This window comes from Oryzias melastigma, linkage group LG2, assembly GCF_002922805.2.
Source record: "Oryzias melastigma strain HK-1 linkage group LG2, ASM292280v2, whole genome shotgun sequence".
In the NCBI taxonomy this organism is placed as follows: domain Eukaryota; kingdom Metazoa; phylum Chordata; class Actinopteri; order Beloniformes; family Adrianichthyidae; genus Oryzias; species Oryzias melastigma.
In genome coordinates, this window is record NC_050513.1 from 22,198,686 (window position 1) to 22,218,178 (window position 19,493).

A 19,493-nucleotide genomic window follows, 5' to 3' on the forward strand; every position below is an offset into this window, starting at 1 on the left:
ATGAAAAATGTCTTTTTAAGACATTTAGGTTGTGGGATTTTGGTTAAAAACTTCTAATCTTAATAAAAACACTACTGGGAACTTAAAAAAAAATATAGGGGGACTTTCACTAAATGTCACCTCACAGCATCAGAGCTTCTCCCGACAAAGACACCAAACTATCCCTGATATGAGAACAAATCTTTGTATTTTGCAAAAAGGACACTTTTATTTCTTTAGAAAGTGACGATGGACTCTGCAGTGTAAGACACTGATGAATTCTCATCTAATATACAGACAAAAAATACACATTTGATGCTTTCTGGAAGACCTTTAGGAGTTATTCTACAGCGAGGGAAAGTCTTTATGGGCTCAAAGTCAGAGCTTGTTGGGCTCCAGCTTCTGCTGTATGGACCACATGTGACCCAAATGTCCAGACTCGACTTACAGGAACTGTTGTGTGGCCCGGAGCTTCAGTCAACACTTGGATTAGATAGATGTGTGGCCATACGCTCAGACATCTATGGGAACCCTGATTAACTCAGAGTCAGCGCTGTCAAGAGAAAATACAGAATGGAACCACGTTTGGATCAAACATCACTTTTATGTGTCATGACTGCTGCAAAAGGACGCAACCTTAAAGTGCATTGAACATGAAGTCTTTACTCTGAGAAGATGAAAGGAATCTGTGTCCTTTGATGAGGATGAGCAGACACATTCCAGCCATGTCTCTGGACATGCGGCCTCAGAAAATGTACTTCTAAACCTTCAATATTTCTACTACCACAGCTCTCTAACCCTCTTCCACTTCTTCCTCTTCTTCTTCTTCATCCTCGTCATCATCTTCTTCAGGATCTTCCCTCTTTGGTGAATTCTGGACCATTTTCCAGCTGAGATTCCACTCTTTTTCTGGCATACCGCTCTCTTCATTTTTGAGTCTCGTGCATCTCTGACTGCGATGCTTCATTGAGAAGCACAGCACCTCATCTTCATCGGACTTCTTCTGGCGGCAAATCCTCCACGATTCCTTCCAGGTCCTCCATTCGGCTTCATCCTCTCCTTCCGCCTCTTCCTCCTCACTTTCCTGTCCTCCTCTGTGTGCGACTGCCACCATCCAAGACTGCTTCCACGAGGCGAAGGAGGCGTTCAGCTTGTGGAACTGCAGATGGAGCGGGACATCAGGCTGGGCTTTGGCTTTCCTCTGGAGCTTTTTCTTCTGCTTTCCTTCTATTGTGTTCTTCACACTCTGTTCTTCATCAGTCTTCTCCTCTTCATTGTTGTCCAAAGTGTCAACTTTTTCATTATTCTTCATATGACCTTCATGCATACGTACCTTACATTTTCCACCCTCATTCTTCCTGTTGTCCTCATCTTCCTCTTCCTCTTTATCTACCTCTTCCTCGTCTTCATCTACATCTTCCTCTTCATCTTCCTCTTCCTCTTTATCTACCTCTTTCTCATCTTCATCTACCTCTTCTTTAATGGCTTGATCTATCTCGTCTTTGTTAATCTCTTCCTTATTGTTCTCACCTACATCTCTCTTGTCATCTTCATCTACCTCTTCTTCATCATCTTCATCTACCTCTTCTTCATCATCTTCATCTACCTCTTCTTCATCATCTACCGTTTCCTCAAAGTATTTAACCTCTTCCTCTTTATCTACCTCTACCTTGTCATCTTCATCTACCTCTTCCTCATCATCTGGATCCACCTTTTCCATAAAGTCTTTAACTACCTCTTTCTCATTTTCATCCACTTCTTCCTCATTTTCATCCACTTCTTCCTCATTTTCATCCACCTCTTCCTCATTTTCATCCACCTCTTCCTCATTGTTTTCCTCTTTCCCTACCTCACTCTCCTCAACTTTGTCTTTATTCTTTTTCATTTTTTCCTCATCCTCCTTCACGATTGTTTTTTGCTTCTTGATACTTTCCACTTCCCCATCATCTACTTCTTCTTCATCATTTCTTTTATTCTCATCTTCCTCTTCCTCCTCATTATCATCCTCCTTTTCATCTTCCTCTTCTTCATCATACTCCTTATCTTCCTCTTCATAAAAAAGTTTTTTCTCCCCCTCTTTGCTATTATGTTTTTTCTCTGAGCTAATGTTGTAACCATTCTTCTCATCTTCTTCGTTTTCTTCCATCTCATAATATTCATCTTCATCACTCCCACTGTTTTCTGTCTGACATTGTTCAGGTGAGTCTTCTCTGTCTTTTTCAGTCATGCCTTCTTCATCATCTTTGACTTCTCCCTCATCTTCACTGCTCTCTTCCTCCTTTATATCATCATCCTCTCCTCCTTCATCTTCATTTCTCTCCTGGTCTTTGTCTGAATCTTTGTCTTCCTTTTCTTCCTCATCTTCGTCTGCATCAAATGTATTTGTTTCTCCTTTAACTTCTTCATCTCTTATTTCTTTCGTTTTGTTCTTTGGCAGCACACCATCTGCCTCATCTTCATCTTCATCCTCTGTAGTCTCTTCTTTATCCTCATCTGTCTCTTTTTCTTCAGAGTCTTCCTCTTCATCTGTTTCCTCCTTTTCTATTTCATCTGCTTCCTCTTCCTCGCTCATTTTTTCCTCATTTGATTTACTTTTTACCTTCATCACTTCATCCTCACTTTTTCCATGTGTTCTGTCTTCCTTCTCTTTTTCTTCCTCTAGTTCCTTTTCAGACAAATGTTCCTTTTTCTTCTCTTCTTGACCTTTAGTCTCTTTACTCTTTTTGTCTCTTTCTTCATCACTCTCTTGCTCTTCACTCTCTTCTTCCTCACTTTCTTCTGTGTCTTTATCTTCCTCCCCTTCATCAGCACCGATCTTGGTCACATTTTTAATCTTGTTCTCTTTTCCACCTAGTTTCTTCTCATTATCTTCCTCCTCTTCAATGTCATCTTCTTCCACATTTTCATTTCCTTCCTCCTCTTTTTCTTCATCATCTTCCTCTGCTTCCACTCCTTCATCCTTGTCTTCTTTTTCTACATCTTCAATAATTTTGTAAAAGTCTTTGCATTTTTCTTCATCCTTGTCCTCCAAGTCTGCTTCTTTAACATTTTCCTCTCCACTAAGATCATCTTCTTCTTCCTCCTCTTCCTCTTCTTCCAGTTTTTCCCTTTCTTCCTCTTCTTTTTCTTCCTCTTCTTCTTCCTCCTCCTCCTCTGCATCTACTCCTTCATCCTCATCTTCTTTTTCAACATCTTTTTCAACAATGTCAAAGTTTTCTTCAGCTATCTCCCTTTGGTCTAGTTCATCAACTTTTTCATTTTCATTGAGAGCTTCCTCTTCTTCATCTTCTACTCCTTCATCCTCCTCCTCTGCTTCTTCCTCATCGATTTCTGCCTTATCCACCTCATCTTCTTCATCTTCTTCCTCCTCCTCTTCCTCCTCCTCTTCCTCCTCTTCATCTTCTTCCTCCTGTTGTAGTGGAGCCCACACTTTAGGAGTCTTCCAGGCCTCGCTCCACTCCGTGCTGTCAATCGTTTCTTCTTGCAGTTCTGCTGTGAGCAGGTAGTTTGTAGCTTCTCTTCTCCTCATGAGCATGACACTGTGTTGATGATGGGAGCTGATGGAGGCTTGGCACCACCTGCAGATAAAGTCATACTTTTACTGCAAAACTGTGAGCAGAATCTAGACTAACGGAAATATGAACCAGACCTTTGAGCCATAAAAGCATGACTTATACAAACTTTTAAAAGTCTTTTCAGAACCTCCAGAATTGCTTTATAATACTTTGTTTGCTTATTCTTTTCTATGTACAGTGAGGTAAATAAGTATTTGAACACCGTGTGATTTTGCTAGTCCTCCCACTCCTCACATGGAGGGGTCTGAAACGTTCTTCGTAGGTACATGTCCACCGTGAGACATAATGTAAAAAAAATCTGGAATCGTAAGATTTTTAAAATAATGTATTTGTCTGCTACTGCTGTAAATACATATTTGAACACCTGAGAAAATCAATGTTAATATTTGGTTCAGTATCCTTTGTTTGTGATTCCAATGATCAAAAGTTTCCTGTAGTTTTTACCAGGTTTGCACTGCAGGAGGGATTTTGTCCACTCCTCCACTCAGATCTTCTCTAGAGCAGTCAGTTTCTGGGTTGTCACCAAGAAACAGAGTTTGAGCTCCTCCAAAGATGTTCTATTGGGTTTAGGTCTGGAGACTGGCTCGACCAGTCCAGAACTTTGATCTGCTTCTTACAGATCCACTGTCGTGTTGAAAGACCCATGCAGGACCCATCTTTAGTCGGGCTGGGAGTCTCAGGGTAACTCTCGATACCGAGAGTATCTCGATATGCCAAACATTGCTAATCAATATATTACCTTGGCATTCTACGAAGTATAACTATTTTTAAAACATGTATATATTTATTTCCTTAAAAAAAGTTGTTAGAACAATTGAAAACATAATATATTAATTCAACACCCTTTACAACATTAAAATAAAATTATCAATAAATACTAACGTGTCTTTACAATAATTACTCACATTTTAAGGTAACAAATAAACAAAGCTTCAGTTAAGGAACAAAATGCAAAGTATATCAAATTGCCTTCTCACTTCAAAGAGCAATAAATATGGAAATAAAAAATTGCTATGTTGCATTGTTTACATTTTATGTCAGGTAATTGTTTTAGAGTATGGTGATTGTTTTTTACAGTGCTGGTATTAATCAAATTTCCCCACTATCTTTGACAACACTTTAGTCACGTGCTCCACCGCTAGCATACTCACCTGTTGGAGCAATAACACGCTAGATGTCTCATTTGGACGGTCAGACGCTGCACACCTCTCTGCTAGAATCGGGTGTATTTTAGTGCGGTGTTTGGACAGGTTACAGCTGTTACCTCCCTCACAATCCATGAGTTTGTTACATTAGAAACAGCGAGCGCTGTCTGCATCTACTTTAGAAAAACACAGACACAGCTTGAAGTGTCTGCTTGTGGCCGCTCTGACATCCGCGTGCGTTTTCATCTGTCAGTGGAGTTTGTGGTGAGAGCGAGGGAGGAGCCTCTCCCCGCCCCCTGCATGCAGAAAAGCAGCAAAGTGCACTCCGTGTTCGCGCTGGAACGCACCATTATGTTTTTAGGCATTTAGACTATAAACGCATTTTTCTGGTAAAAATTGACGATAGCATCCTTCCATTTCACTGTCGTGCTCACACAAAGAGAGGACTGGTAATTGTTCGTGAGTTGAAATATCGCGATAGTTCTCCATACCAATATTTTGTCTCATCTATAATCTTTAGTGTTCTGACTGAAAGATCAAAATCTCATAGCGCATGGCCCCAATCGTCCTCTCCTTAATAAAGTGCAGTCGCCTGTCCCATGTGCAGAAAAACACCCCATAGCATGAGACTACCACCCCCATGCTTCACAGTAGCTTCACAGTAGGGGTTGTGTTCTTGGGATGGTACTCATCATTCTTCTTCCTCCTATGACCAAAATGTTCTATTCTAGCCTCATCTGACCACATGACTTTCTCCCGTAATTCCTCTGGATCACCAAACTTAAGACGTTTCAGCCTTCTGGAGGTTTTCTAAGTGGGAGAAGTAGCAATATCACAGGGTTTTCAGATAATTATTTGGCTTACTGTATGTGTTGAAATAAAATACAATTGGGCTCTGAGTCTTTGTCATTATGATCAATTACAGAACAGTTAGATGCTCGTAGGTGTCCCTGGTTCCTGGTCTGTAAATGATCCTATCAGAGTGAATTTGTTAGGTTTTTAGGCTAAAACTCATTGGTTACATTTCTACGTTGACCTGTAAAGCTTTAGAATACAAAAAGGCAAAGAAACAGCATCTAAAAATGCTCATGCTGACATATGGATGCCATGGATCCATGGCTCTCTGAGCTCATCAGTTAATGAGATGTCCCACCTCACGCTGAAGTGGCCCAGGGCACTAAAGGCATGACCCACCTCATTTGCTGGCTGTAACTCCAGCAGGAGCTCCAGCTCTGGAGCCGTTCTTCATATTCCTCAGGAGGAGCCGCAGACAGCTGCCAGGACCGGCTCCATCCCGGCATGTGGAAATCACGGATCTTCATCTCGCCTTCTGAATTGATGCTGGGAGAGTTTGCATCCTCATCATCTGTTGGATCTTCTGTGACAAGTTCTGTTCTGTTCAGCTTCCATGAACCCACCAACTCAAACGGCTCGTTCTGATGAATGATAACAACAGAAACTGTTATTCACATGAAGTGGCTGCACTGGAACACAAGACAGAAAACTCCCACCTGCTCCTTTTGCTGCTGGATCACCTCTAACTCTGTGAACTTGTTGCTGGAGTTTGGTTTGTGATAAACAGGCCACACACAATCCCATTTTTTCTTCTCCTGTCTGAAGGGGAAGTTAATGAACTTCCACGTACCAGCCCAGGGAGGGAGGGAGTACTTTTCCACATTCGCTTTGTGAAGTAGAGGTCTTTCAAACACGATGTCCCACTTAAACTCCCTCTCCTCAGAAACCTCCTCTTGGGCTGGACTCTTCACCTACAGGCCAAACCCATGGAGAAAATAGAGAAGAAGATTCAGATTTCATCAATACGTTCTCTTTCCAGCGTTCTCTCATTAGCTCAAACCCCCAAATGTTAGCAGTTAGCACAAAGTGATATCATAGCTATCCAGCTGTACAGTTTAGATCCAGATTCCAGCTCAGACGAGGAAAACAAAGACGTTCATGGATCTATTTGTCTGTGAGTGGATGATCAGAATGAAGTGCAGCAGGGAGCTTGTGGCCTGCTGACTGCAGTTTGTATGTAACTACAAGCTTTTTTGTAACTACCTGCTTTCTTATTTAATAACATTCTAATCAGCACAAGCTCTCCTTTGTGACACTACCTTTATTTAGTAATTTTTATATTCATAATCACACACCAGATATAAAAATATGCAAAAACAGAAAATTCTGTCTGGAAAAATGGAATTAATTTTGCTGTAGAAACTCCAAAAATGTTCAAGAAACTGTTTTTACCACATAATCAAGGCCGCACATTAATCTTAGACTGTATAACTGTATAGTTTAATACATGTTTTTGCTTTAAACAATATTTTTATGGTTTTCTTTTTGTCACTCTTTAGGAAAGTGCAAGAAAATAAATGACATAAAAAAGGAAGAACAACAACCTTTTTTTCTGAAGCACTTCCTGCTCCTCAAGTGCAGTTACAAGAATCCTAAACATGATCTCAGCTATATCGATGAAACTCTAGGACTATAAGCATAAATGATGGACCCACTAATGCAAAACTTTGCATTTTTAAAAAGACGTCTCAATCATCTTAATAATCAGGAGGTTGTCTTAAAGATGATCACCTTTGACCAAACTCTTTGTGTTTCTGTCCTTCATTCTACAGTCAAACCTTCAGCTTATGCCAAACTTACCTGTTTCCAGGACTGACTCCACTTCAAGACACACGTGGGTTCATCGTCTAAGGCAACGTGCTGAGCTTTGTACTTCCTGCTGCTGGTCTGCTGGATGGTGGTGAACCCTGATATCACGGGTTTGGACTCTTTGGCTTTGAGGTACAGGTACTTTGGAGGCTTCAGGCTCATCCAAGACTCTTTCCAGCACAGCCGGAAAACATCCACCTCCACTTTACGTTTTGGCCTGCGAAGTTTGGGTGAAGCTGACTTCCTGGGAGGAGGGGGGGCGGGAGGGGGAGGCTCAGCCTTGGGTTTGGGAGGCGGAGGGACAACTTTAAATTTAATTTTGGGCTTCTGCTCAACCTCGTCTGCTCTGCTTGTGACCCTTCTGAATTCCGATGTGTCACTTTTCATCTTATCTCCAGGCTGGGCCAGTGACCAGTGATAGGTCCACTTGGAGAACAGACTGTGGATGTAAACAAAAGCAAATACATGAATTAAATTGTATACAAATAATGAACAATAATGTTCATTCTTGTTGAACTGGGAGAAAACACTTCAGATGTGCTTTGAGACCATTTGTAATATTTGTGAATACATGTTAACCCTTCAACATGAGACGTCACCGGAAACACTGAAACATAAAATCTTTAACATACTGTTAAACGAATGACATGACGTCTACACACGTCTTATCTGCACTCTCATGGAGCTAAACCAGGGCCAATATTATTTGAAACCAAATAAAAGAAATTGAAAAAAATATTGGTGTCTGGCCAAATAAAAAGGTAAAATTTCCAAAACGTTTTGCTTTTCTAAAATAGACTTAATTATTTTCAGTTTCAAATGTTGTTTTATTTAAGCTTCAAAACTTCAAGTTTCAAAATTTCACTTTAAAAACTTTTTTTCACTTTTAACTCTTTTTTTTTGTTATCAAATCTGAAAATTTCAGTTTCAAATCTTTTGGCCCCGCTTTGGCGCATTGGGGCGGGGCTAACACAAAGGATGAATCAGATCAAAACGAGGGTGGTAACTTCAGTCCTGGTGCATTGTTACATTTCAGTAACGTGCACGACTGTGTAATGGTTGTTGTTTGACAAAAAGACATGACAAAAAGTAGGTCAGAGGTCACCTAAACTTATCTAAAGTATTATCAACATATTTTTAAGACGTTTTATTTTTTAATCTATGTGAATGTTAGTGTAATTTGAAAAATAGCAACAGAGCAAAATAGAATTTTAGACACAGCTCAGTTGAGTTATTTTTAGAGGAAACCTGGGGCGACCTGTGTGGTCCTTGGGGGCCCCCCTGCTCTAGAGCAATCTGCAGTTCAGCTCTTCTACAATGAAGTTCTCCCTTCATTGTAACTCTTTGGTTACAATAAAATGTTTAAATATATTTTTTAAATAATTGTGAAGTATAAAAGTAAGTAAGTAGTAAAGTTAAAAAAAAGTATATGAACTTAAACTTTATTCAACTCATTGACAAACAGTTGAAGGACGTATGAATCATCCAAAGAGGATCCTAACAACTGTAGCTGTAATTCTCCATCAATCCTTTGTAGTTTATCAACGTCATACTGACACATTTGACTTCATTTCATTTATTTTCAATAAGCACAACCAGAATTAAAATTATGTTATGTTATAATCCAATGGATTATAAAGCAGATTTATTATTTTTGAACAAATTCCAGGATTTAAAGTGTGTCTCGTGGTTTTAATACATGCTGGGTCACTTCATTAGTTCTGATTTAGTTTTTTATTTGATTATATTTGTGAATTTGTGGCTGAATGCACCAGAAACAGTCAAATAAAATGTTTTTTGTAATAATTGATGACTTTCCACTTCCTGCTGCATTGACTGCAGTGACCTGATCCTATGTGAAGCATGTCTTTTATTTTGAAAGGAAGGCATGCAAAGCTCTGACAAAAGTTATAAACTTTCTTCTTTTTTTTTATCTATTTTTTCTTCATGTTTTTGTTTTATTTATGCCAAAAAATCAAAAAAAGTTTATTTAAATGTGTCATGTCAGTAAGAAAACATAAATATAAATCCGTATTTTATTTTTCTAAAGGATGAGTGAAGACTTTGTGGGTTTTGGTTGGCGAGAAATCGCTCCGAATGACTCTTTAAGTGTTGAAGGTTGCAGACCCCTCTACACTGTTGACTCTAAGAACTTGAAGTCCTCCACGTTCTTCACTTCTACTCCCTGTAACTGCACCGTTCCACTTCAGTTCCTCTCATTTACAGATTTCTCACTGCCGCTGACCTTCATTCCTCTCCTTTCCAGAGCAAAACTCCTATCTATAGATGTTCCCCCTGCTCTCACTGCGGATCACAATGTCAACTGCAAACATCATGATCCTCAGAGATTCCTGTCTGACCTCATCTGTCAGTCTCTCCCTCACCACAGCAAACAAAGGAACCATCTAGTCCAGGGGTCTGCAACCTGAGGCTCCAGGGCCACATGTGGCTCTTTTACTTCTCCATAGTGGCTCTCTGGCAGAAGAAATAATGACAGAGGCACAAACTAAAAAGTTACTTAATGAATATTTATAGCTGAGGTACAGGTACATCCCAGCTGACAATACATACATCAACTCAAAGGTGCTATGTGCTCTACTAAAACTCTACTGTTTTACACAGATTTGAAATAGTTTAAAGTTTAAACTTTAGCTAATTTTTAATCAGATTGCTCTTTGTCTGTGCATTTTATGCTGCAAAGTATTTACTGACTTTACACAAAGGGAGTTGCAAAGAAAATAAATGTATATAATACTATTTGAATTCAATCGTGAAACAAAAGCAGGTTAACAGCATTAGTAAGTAGGGAAAGGATGACTGTCTACCCAACTAGAACCAACCAGAGAAAAGGCCATTCCTATGTGGAACAGGAAGTCTTTTATTTTGAAAGGAAGTGATATGACCTTCTGTCTAAACAATTTGCTTTTTCTTTGTAAATTCCTGGTTTTATCAATGCAGAAAAATACATATAATTTACATCAAAGTAACAACATTTCAATAGAACAAACTAGGACTTTGCGGCTCCTGCTTGGTTCTGACCATTGAGAAACTGACCCAAATGGCTCTTTTAGGTTGCACAACCCTGATATTTATGTATGTATTTTTTTAATCCCTTATAGACAGACAAAAGCTGCAACAGGCTGAAAAAATGCCATGAGATATGACGCTTCTGCTACATCTATAAACAATGTCAAACTATTCTTTTATCCTTTTTCATATAATCATCACTTCAAACCTCAAATCAAAATTGATTATGAAGGTTGTGAGATTAACTAATTGTTTAATTTTAACCCCCCCCCATTTAAGTATATTTATTACTTGTTTATTTATTTTTTTATGTATTTCTGTTAATCTGTGTGAATGACCTGGAGCTACAGACTGCCATAATTTCCCTTGGGATTAATAAAGTATCTATCTATCTATCTATCTATCTATCTATCTATCCATCTATCCATCTATCCATCTATCCATCTATCCGTCCGTCCGTCCGTCCGTCCGTCCGTCCGTCCGTCCGTCCGTCCGTCCATCCATCCATCCATCCATCCATCCAACCAACCAACCAACCAACCAACAGTAAAAACAAGTTATAGGAGGATCTGTGCGCACAAATATAAAACACAGAACAACAGTTGTAGCTAAAGTGTGATGTGCTGTACTCCTGCTTTTGTGCTGATTCTACAAAGCCAAATTGAAGAGATCCATGTTTTGCATAATGTAGTTACTTAACTGGGACCCCGTGGTCACAAAATAAAACAGGCATATCAACATGAGCTCGGTCTTATAAAGGTCCTGCTCACACTTTGAGGGAGCTCTTCTCCTTCCATTCGGCCTCCTGTTTGCATTGCTCCGCTATGTTCTGGGTCTTCTTTTCCCACTTGTCTCTCAGAGCTCCATTGCTGAAGGTCCTCTTATCCTCTTTGTTTGACAACATCCTTATGCCTACAAACAAGACAACAAAACACATCATGTTCAGAAAAACTTTTTATCTTAGAAAGTTTTGTCTTCATCTCCAGATGAACTTGGTAGCCCCTGAGGTCCTTATTTGGTATAATAAAAGTTTGGTAGCTGACCTTCTAATTCTCTAGAAATACTTCACAAATGTTGGGGGGGTCCACAGCGGATTATCTTTTTTGTTACTAAAACCATTATTTTATGAACATGTTTGAGAGTGTCATGCTAACATTATTGAAATGTTTTTGAATTCAGGTTTTTGATTTTACAGTTTTTCTCAGTCGCTTTGGTACGTTTCTCAGAACACTATTAACATTTCCACAGTTAGTGCATTTCTCAAAACAATTAGTGCAAACTGCAAAACCTCGTGGATAGCCTGCCAAAGCACATCACATGCTCAGAATCGATCATCCATTCCTCAAAAGCAAGTATTCATGTCAATGAAACTGTCAGTGCCATCAAAATGAAAAGTCTTGACACCATCTTTATGAACAAGATAGTCAAATGGCTTTGTCATGTTTTCACTCTGACAGTTTATAATTTCAGTGTTTTCCATTGAAGAAATATTTAATGACACCTGAAAACGCTCAAGACAGCACTATGGCCTACTGGTACAGACATCTGAAATGTGCAGTAAAGTCACTGTAGATGTTAAACATAAAATCACCCTTTTGGTAGAGCTGTGAACAATATACAGCACATGTAACAGTATAGTAAATCATTCTGGAACATCCAGACGTTCCTGTCTGTCTGGACACATATTTTCATCAACATCGCAATGGATGTTATCCCTCGATGCAGCCAGGAAAGTATCTCCTGGACCGTAGTTCTTCCAGTATTGGGCTGCACCCTTCGACCAGCCTCCTCCATGGTGAGGCCGTGATTGACAACATGGTCCACATTTGTAGCCCTTATTTCATTAGGAATCCGCCTAGATCTGCCTCTTCTCCCTCTTCCCCTTCCTCCCCACATCCTCACCCCTCTTCCACGATGCTGACCTTCCATTTTGTGTCACAGAAGTGTAGAAATGGTCCACACTCGCTCCTGCACAGTTTATATATGGTTGCCAATTGAGGATTCACAGGATTCATCTATAATTGACAGTGAGCACGTTGTTTGTCATTGGTTACAACTAAAACTGCACACACCTCCTCATGAGTGACAGCTGGAATTCACCTGGGATCAATTGTTCAATTTAGGAGACATTTCCAGGACAAAATGATTAAGGAAGGTACAGAATTTGCTTGACAGATGGCTAATATTTGACATTTGATAACTAGTTCAACAATTTTGTGTGTAATGACTCAAGCAATGAAAGTAAGACTATTGGTTTTACTGAGAACAACTATTCAGCATCCATAAGAATAATTAATTTTGACTGACATGACATAAGCAAATGGAAATGTCAAAAAAGCAACTGATTCATGTCTAAAATCATTTGCAGTTTGTTCAGAGAGAGGAGAAATTGCTACTATGATGTGCTCAAATGACTAAGTGTTGTGGAGGTTGAACTAATAGTTATGAGAATTTCAATTCTGATCTGAGAAACGCACCAAAGCCTCTGAGAAAAACTGTAAACTAGTGAGTGAGAGTAAAACCTGTGACGTAATACAAGTGTCTATGTTTAACCCTTTAACACCTGACGCATCGCCAGAGACACAAAATCTTTAACTTACTGTAACTTTTCAACCTTTACCATGATGTTTTTCTCCTTCAGAATTTGCTGGAATTCATCCTGTTAACAATTGAAAAATTACAGTAAATCACAGAAAATAAACACTGGAGCTCCTGTGTTCAAGTCCCCTTCCGTGGAAAATCCAGTTTTTTGAGTTTTTAACATGTATGTGTGTCATTTTATTATGAAAGAGAACAAATGTAATAAGAAATCATTTAGTTTTAGCATGTCTAGTTCAGGTTCTGGAGAAGAGAAGATGGTATCTTCACATTGACTGCAGTCAAATGAGCCGCCGTTCACATTTCTGTGGTCAAATAAGCATCACTGGATTTTTGGTGTGAGTTTCATCCAATACTTACGGTAGCAGGACTGAGAACGCTGGAAAATCTCCACCAGACTCCACGGAGCTTCTTGATGTGACCACGGAAATGTGAACGGCGGCTCATTTGACCGCAGTTGGAAAGGATTGTAAATCAATGAAAGAGCATTTTGATGTTAGCTTTGATTATTTTATCAAGAACTCTGAGAAACCAATGATTGAATGTATTGATCACAGTCAATAAACATTGGAGAATTAGCTAAAAGAGTCTTTGGTGAACTGGAAGGAGAAAGAATCAGGATTTTGGAGGAAGTTCTGTCCATGAAGATCTTCACTTCCTCGTCCAGCTGACATCCGGATCAGAACCATACGGCTGGACATTACCCAGATTGATGGATGTTTTTATGGAGCAGCGTGAAGATTTATGCTAGTGAGACACAGAGCTATCATAATCAGACAGGGGGGATCAGGGGCGGAGCTACTCAGCTCCGCTCCAGAAGCCACGCCCCCTCAGAGGAGATTTTTGAAACAGAGGCTTCAGAATAACATGAAAAATGTCTTTTTAAGACATTTAGGTTGTGGTATTTTGGTTAAAAACTTCATAATCATCATTAAAAATTACAATATGTCAAAGATTTATGGTTTTAGCGTCTCCAGTGCTAAAGGGTTAAAAAATGTGACATGTTTCTCTGAAACGTCTATCTTTGCAGAGTGGGACGTGGTGCAGTGTAACCCACACAATACAAATGCAGACCCAACATTCCTCCCCCGGGGTTTCACCACAATTAGCATGTGACCCAGATGCCTGTCATCAATGTCAGCTGGGTCGAGGACGTTTCTAAGCTCCTCAGAAACTGTAATGAGATTTTAAATGCACCAGTTTTTTTCCAGCCACTTCAAACTAAAGACCACTCCTGAGTGACATGTAAAGGTTTGAAACATTAATCATCAGTTAAAATAAAAAAATGTCAATTAAGTAGAACCTCATGTTAAACAATGACAGAAAAACAGATTTTATTGTGACCTCTGTCAGTTTCTGTGTTTGAAGACAGGAGTAAAAGTTCAGTAAGTAAAACTTTAGCTACAAATAAATGAATTTCTTCTGTACTGCTGACTTCTCCGTGGCTTGTTTTGTTAGACTTCCTCATCTAACGGGAGACTGCTATATTTAAACCCGGCTGGGCATCATGCATTAAGAAAAACAAGTAAACTTTCTTGGGATGTTTGGAAAGAACTAGAAGGACACTTTATCCCTGCTGCATCACTGTGTTGACGAGACACTGACAAGCATCATGTCCAGACTGTGAGCACAGCTATTCAAAGGAAAGTTTCTGCTCTGACCATTCAAACGACTGGAATCCTGCACTAAACCTTATGAGTGTCTGATGATGAGATGGTTGTGGCCCGGCTTAATCCCAGGATCTGCTGTGGGGTTTACCACTGTCTCAGTGAATAAATAAATCAGAATTCACTGAATGAGGAGGACTTAAATTTAGGAAATGACTTCAGGCCTCCAGCTTCCTCTAATGGTCTCTCTCAGTGGAAGCTCATGAGAATCACATAGCAGAGGCCTCACTGTTTGGAGTATAAATAGATGTTACTGAAGGGGTTAAAGGAGAACAAGTCCATCAGGTTCAGGCAGGTTTCAGGGCTTTTTCATCGGACATTTAGAAAAAGATATTAGTGCTGGATATATTAGCTGATATTAAAAGAAAAGTAAAAAAAAAGGTATAACATATTTGGGAAATCATCAAAGACCAAAACTGTGGTCTAAAATCTATCATACTGATGGATGTTATGCTTTATTTCAACACTGATGACATAACAGCAGATGTTTGGACACGTCACCACCGCTGTCTCTGAGTAACGTCTGCTCTAGTTTGAGACAGTCAGCACGGCTCAAACCTGTTCTTATGAGGCAGGAGAGGACTCTATGAGCCTTACTCATTCACACGGCTTCGTAAACACTTTCATTCATCCTTTGTTTTCAAATCTGGAAGCAGTTAGATGATGTGAATAGATAACTGGTTTATGACAGGAGAGAGAGACACAACGATGACAAAAAGTATGACTGAGTGAGTGACAGTATGGTGGCCCTGAAGGACAAATCACATCAACAAATCACTTAAACCAAACACACACACACACACGCATATATATATATATATATATATATATATATATATATATATATATAAAATTTAGAATTTTTAAGAACTTTTTAAGGCCATGGATGTAAAAACAATTAAGACCAGAATATTTCCCATTCCACTAATTATTTCCTGTTTTATTAATTCATTCCCATTTTTTAATATTCACATTTTTAAAGATTGAAATATTAGGGGAAAAAATTACATTATCTGACATAAACTGTCGCTTGTTTGAGGTCTGTGCCGTGATGCTTTAGAACTCTTCTTTTTTTAATCAAACGGAGGAGGTATTCAGCCTATCAGTGCAGAACAACTGTTTTTCCAAATGTTTATTTACATTATTTGATTAAAAAAAGTTTTAGTTGAAAAAAATTAACTTTTGATATTAACTGTGAAACAGGGAAATTTCAAGCAGCACATTTTTTTAAAATTCAGATGTCAAAATTCAAGACATTTTAAAGCTTTTTAAGGTATTATTTCAAAACTCATACTCACTCCTTTTTAAGACTTTTTAAGATCCCACAGGAACCCTGCAGTGATGTCCGCTGAATTCTCAAAATGACTTTTTCTGTTTTTTTATTTTGTTTCCTTTCTTAACATTTCATATAATTTCCACATTTTTTTTTTAAATTATGTTTTGGTTTCTGGATTTTTTTCTTTCCAAAATGTAATGTTGTCTCATTTTGTTATTTTAACTATTTTGTGATCTTTATTATGTCTTTGCATTGAGTGATCTGTTGATGTGATTTGCCCTTCCGGGCCACCGTATGATGAAGCAGCACCATAATAATGACATCGAAGTTGGAGTGAGAGAGTAAAAGTCTGCAGATTGTTGCTGCACTTTAGTTAACTCTGGGCATGTGTTTGAGCTGATGTAAGTAGCTCATTATTATTTTCAAAATAAAAGGTTGTTGAGCTTCATGGGATGTCCCGATGTATAGAATTTATTAAAATTCAAGAAAATGAAAATGTTGATTTTCTGATTTTTCTTTACAGTATCAGGACAACATTGCCTGGAAGAAAGAGAATCTTCACTGACAATGTCAAGATGTTGACCGGCGACATTTCTCTGCCTTTTCCTAAAAGAAATCCTTTATTTTTCTTAAATCAAACATTTTAATGTTGTAAATTTTAAAAATGGAAATGCGTTATTTGTGTTGAGGCTGCAGGTCAAAGTGATGGTCATAAGAAATACTGATGCTATCAAACAAGGATTATCTAACTAGTGGCAGAGCTTTGCAGTGCTGTTAGTGTGAACGGCTCCTTTTACAAGAGTCATTCATCACTCTTTGAAGAACATGTGAAACATAAAAAAGCAGTCAAACATGGAACCACCAATTCATCATGTTTCTTTTGAAAAACTATGAAGACTCTAAACTCGATTCAGCCTCAACCATTCATCCTCTTTAAAAGCATGACTCTGATTTTAGTTATGAGAAAAAGTGATTTCACATTTTTAAACATGAAAACTCACCCACATTTCACATACAGAGCTGAACCAGTTGACATGACCAAATGTAATCAAACCGATTAACTTTGACTTACCGGGTGTCTTTCTGTTTTCTCAGTGCCTTTTCATCCACATTTCCTTCAGTAGGTTCAGTCGCTGTCTGCCTTCAGGCTTCACTGCACCTCACCTGTCTATCAAAGTACACACAGAAATCCCTGCCTTTAGTCTGTTCCTTGTGCTATGTCGCCGAGCCGAAACTGTGTCTGCCCTGCAAACCTGCTGTGAGTGGGCCGGCTTCCCTCCTTCGCTATTTTTACATCATAACACATTCAGAGCAGTCACTCTATATTTAGTGTTGGGGTGAGGCAACGGCACTGAGAAGGAGAGCAAAGGATTTGATGAAAACACATTAGTGAAATGAAGCCTCATTCAACAGGTGCAACAGCAGAGAAAACAGGACAGCTGGAAGACATGGTGTCATAACCCTTAGTCTTTCTTAATGGCACCTCTATCTCTTAGGTCACTTCCTGGCTAACAATCACTGTGAAGGAGGAGAAACTGAAGAACTGGACTCTGAGTGACCTGCACACAAACGTTGTGATGCTGCCATGTTTCTGTCACATTGTCAGCTGCGTCTCCATGGAGGTTTCTGGATCACCCTCATGGTGATTTATGTGTGACCTAAACATCCTCTCCACTCATCTTTTGATCTATTTTCAAAAGTTGTCTTGTAATATTATTATGCCGGGTTTTTAGGAAAAATAATCCTTCAAAAACTTTTCTTGGACATAGTTTCTGCAGAGTGGCAGAAGTTCATTATAATTTTGCCTCTTAGATGTGGGCATACCGTTGGCACAGAGTAAGCATCTGGCTATTTCCCATCCTCCCTTTGTTTACACTTTCTCCTGCTAGCTTACAGCCTCTCACACCCCAAACCTTACATTAGCGCTGCAGCTAAAACAACAAGCAATATCAGACCCATCCATCCTGATCCAGATTCCAGCTCAGACGAGGAAAACAAAGACGTTCATGGATCTATTTGTCTGTGAGTGGATGCATCCGAATGAAGTGGAGCAGGGAGCTTGTGGCCTGCTGACTGCAGTTTGTATGTAACTACAAGCTTTTTCAAACAACTTGTTTCATTTGTTCCTGTTTCATAACAATTTGAATAAAGAAATACTCAAAAATGTCATTTGAATCTTAATTTTATTTCTAAATGTCCTCCATCATCAGGACAATCACATGTTTAAAACACCAGCGGCTGTTAGAAATGAGGAAATCAAACGATCAGAGCATGATTTGTGTGGACATCATACGGACATCTCAGGAGCACTTTCATATCACGTGCACACTCTGTGCATGTAAGGAACCAGCATGAGCACTCAATTAGTGTTAGCTAGTGTTAAGTTTAGTTTTAGCTTAATTCCTAAAAATTAAAAGCCTTGCAATAGTTGTTATATGTACTGATTCATTCAACTAGACGGTTCTTCTTTTTTTTATTTTTTCACTCACATGACTTCAGCATTGGTCATGCTTGTTTTACATTTAATGGATATTTATCAATACTCAAAACCTTTTCTAGAATCATTCAAAGTTTGTCAAAATTTTAAAAACTTGTTTTTAGACTGAGTAAGAAAAACACACATTTCTATAAGAAATTGAACCCAAAATCTTATTGTGAAGCCATAATGCTAACCACCATGATGTTTCTGGGTGTTTTCTAACTGAATTCTCTTCTTCCAAAATGATAAAAGATGTTTTACTAAGTCCCTTAACCATGTCTGCATTTGCCATTCCTGGTTAACTTCACCTTTTAGGCAGTTTTCTGAAAGGATGTTATTTCACAAATGTTTAACAGAAAGCTAGTAGATCAACTTATGGACCCCAAAACAGATAACTCCAGAGAAAGTTTAGTTCCGAGTTAGTTAGTTTCAAAGAAGAAACAAATTTGTACAATGAACATAACAATTTATGTTTTAAGTGACACCAAAAGTAAATGTTTTTAACTCACTTATGATAAAAGTCTTTTTACCAGTTAAAGATAGCAGGTTAAACTTAGTTTAAGGAAGAAAAAACAATGATGTACTTGTTTGTAATTGGTTGTATTATTGACATTTTTCTTCTGATTCACAGTAACTGGGAAAATACAGTAGTGACTAGGGAAATCCCCACAATCCAATGGTTTTTACAGTAAATTCTCGCAGTTCATTGATGTTTACAGTAAAATACAGTGAAGCCTTTCTATAGTATTTTACTGCAGAAGTTGCAGTAAGAGACTGGAGCCAGCCATGACTCAAAGATATCTGGGATTCGCTGTAGTCAATCCAGTGACCCCTCTCAGGTGGAAGTGGGTATGAAAATGAATGGACAGTGAACACTCCACTTAGTGTGTTGTTATGAATGTCTTACAGTGACTGGTGAACAGAGGTTATTGTGGTGTTGATTGATCTTCTGAAGTCAGTATCAGGGACTGAAACAGATGGTAGCCAGGAATATATAGAAGGAAACACAACACTGGTGAGTGGTTTTGGTATTTCTGCTCTGTGGCGTCTCTGTTTTTATTCTTGGCAGCATGAATGGGACGT

The 19,493-nt window shown here is 38.8% G+C and overlaps 1 protein-coding gene across 3 annotated transcripts; it reads right to left on the reverse strand.

Annotated features, from left to right (window-relative positions):
* On the reverse strand, nucleotides 1-17,595 carry LOC112144199 (myb-like protein X). Of its 3 annotated transcripts, none has more exons than XM_024268561.2 (7): nucleotides 17,004-17,595; nucleotides 11,161-11,302; nucleotides 7,355-7,802; nucleotides 6,211-6,465; nucleotides 5,894-6,135; nucleotides 1,757-3,557; nucleotides 1-1,714 (listed from the first exon to the last, which is right to left on the reverse strand). In XM_024268561.2, exons 2-7 carry the CDS (start codon nucleotides 11,292-11,294, stop codon nucleotides 773-775), a joined length of 3,822 nt encoding a protein of 1,273 aa, XP_024124329.1. In that variant the 5' UTR covers nucleotides 11,295-11,302; nucleotides 17,004-17,595; the 3' UTR covers nucleotides 1-772. The 3 variants fall into 3 exon arrangements, with proteins under 3 accessions (XP_024124329.1, XP_024124330.1, XP_024124328.1); XM_024268562.2 differs by having other exon boundaries at nucleotides 1-1,725; nucleotides 1,768-3,557; nucleotides 17,004-17,594; XM_024268560.2 differs by having other exon boundaries at nucleotides 1-3,557; nucleotides 17,004-17,593.
* Between the last annotated feature and the right edge of the window lie 1,898 nt (nucleotides 17,596-19,493).

Coding starts and splice junctions, on each gene's coding strand:
- LOC112144199 (XM_024268560.2), bottom strand. CDS start 11,294: ATGTTGTCAAACAAAGAGGATAAGAGGACCTTCAGCAATGGAGCTCTG. Junction 6,466..7,354: donor GGAGTCAGTCCTGGAAACAG/GTAAGTTTGGCA, acceptor TTTGGCCTGTAG/GTGAAGAGTCCAGCCCAAGA. Junction 3,558..5,893: donor AGTTACAGCCAGCAAATGAG/GTGGGTCATGCC, acceptor CTTTATCTGCAG/GTGGTGCCAAGCCTCCATCA.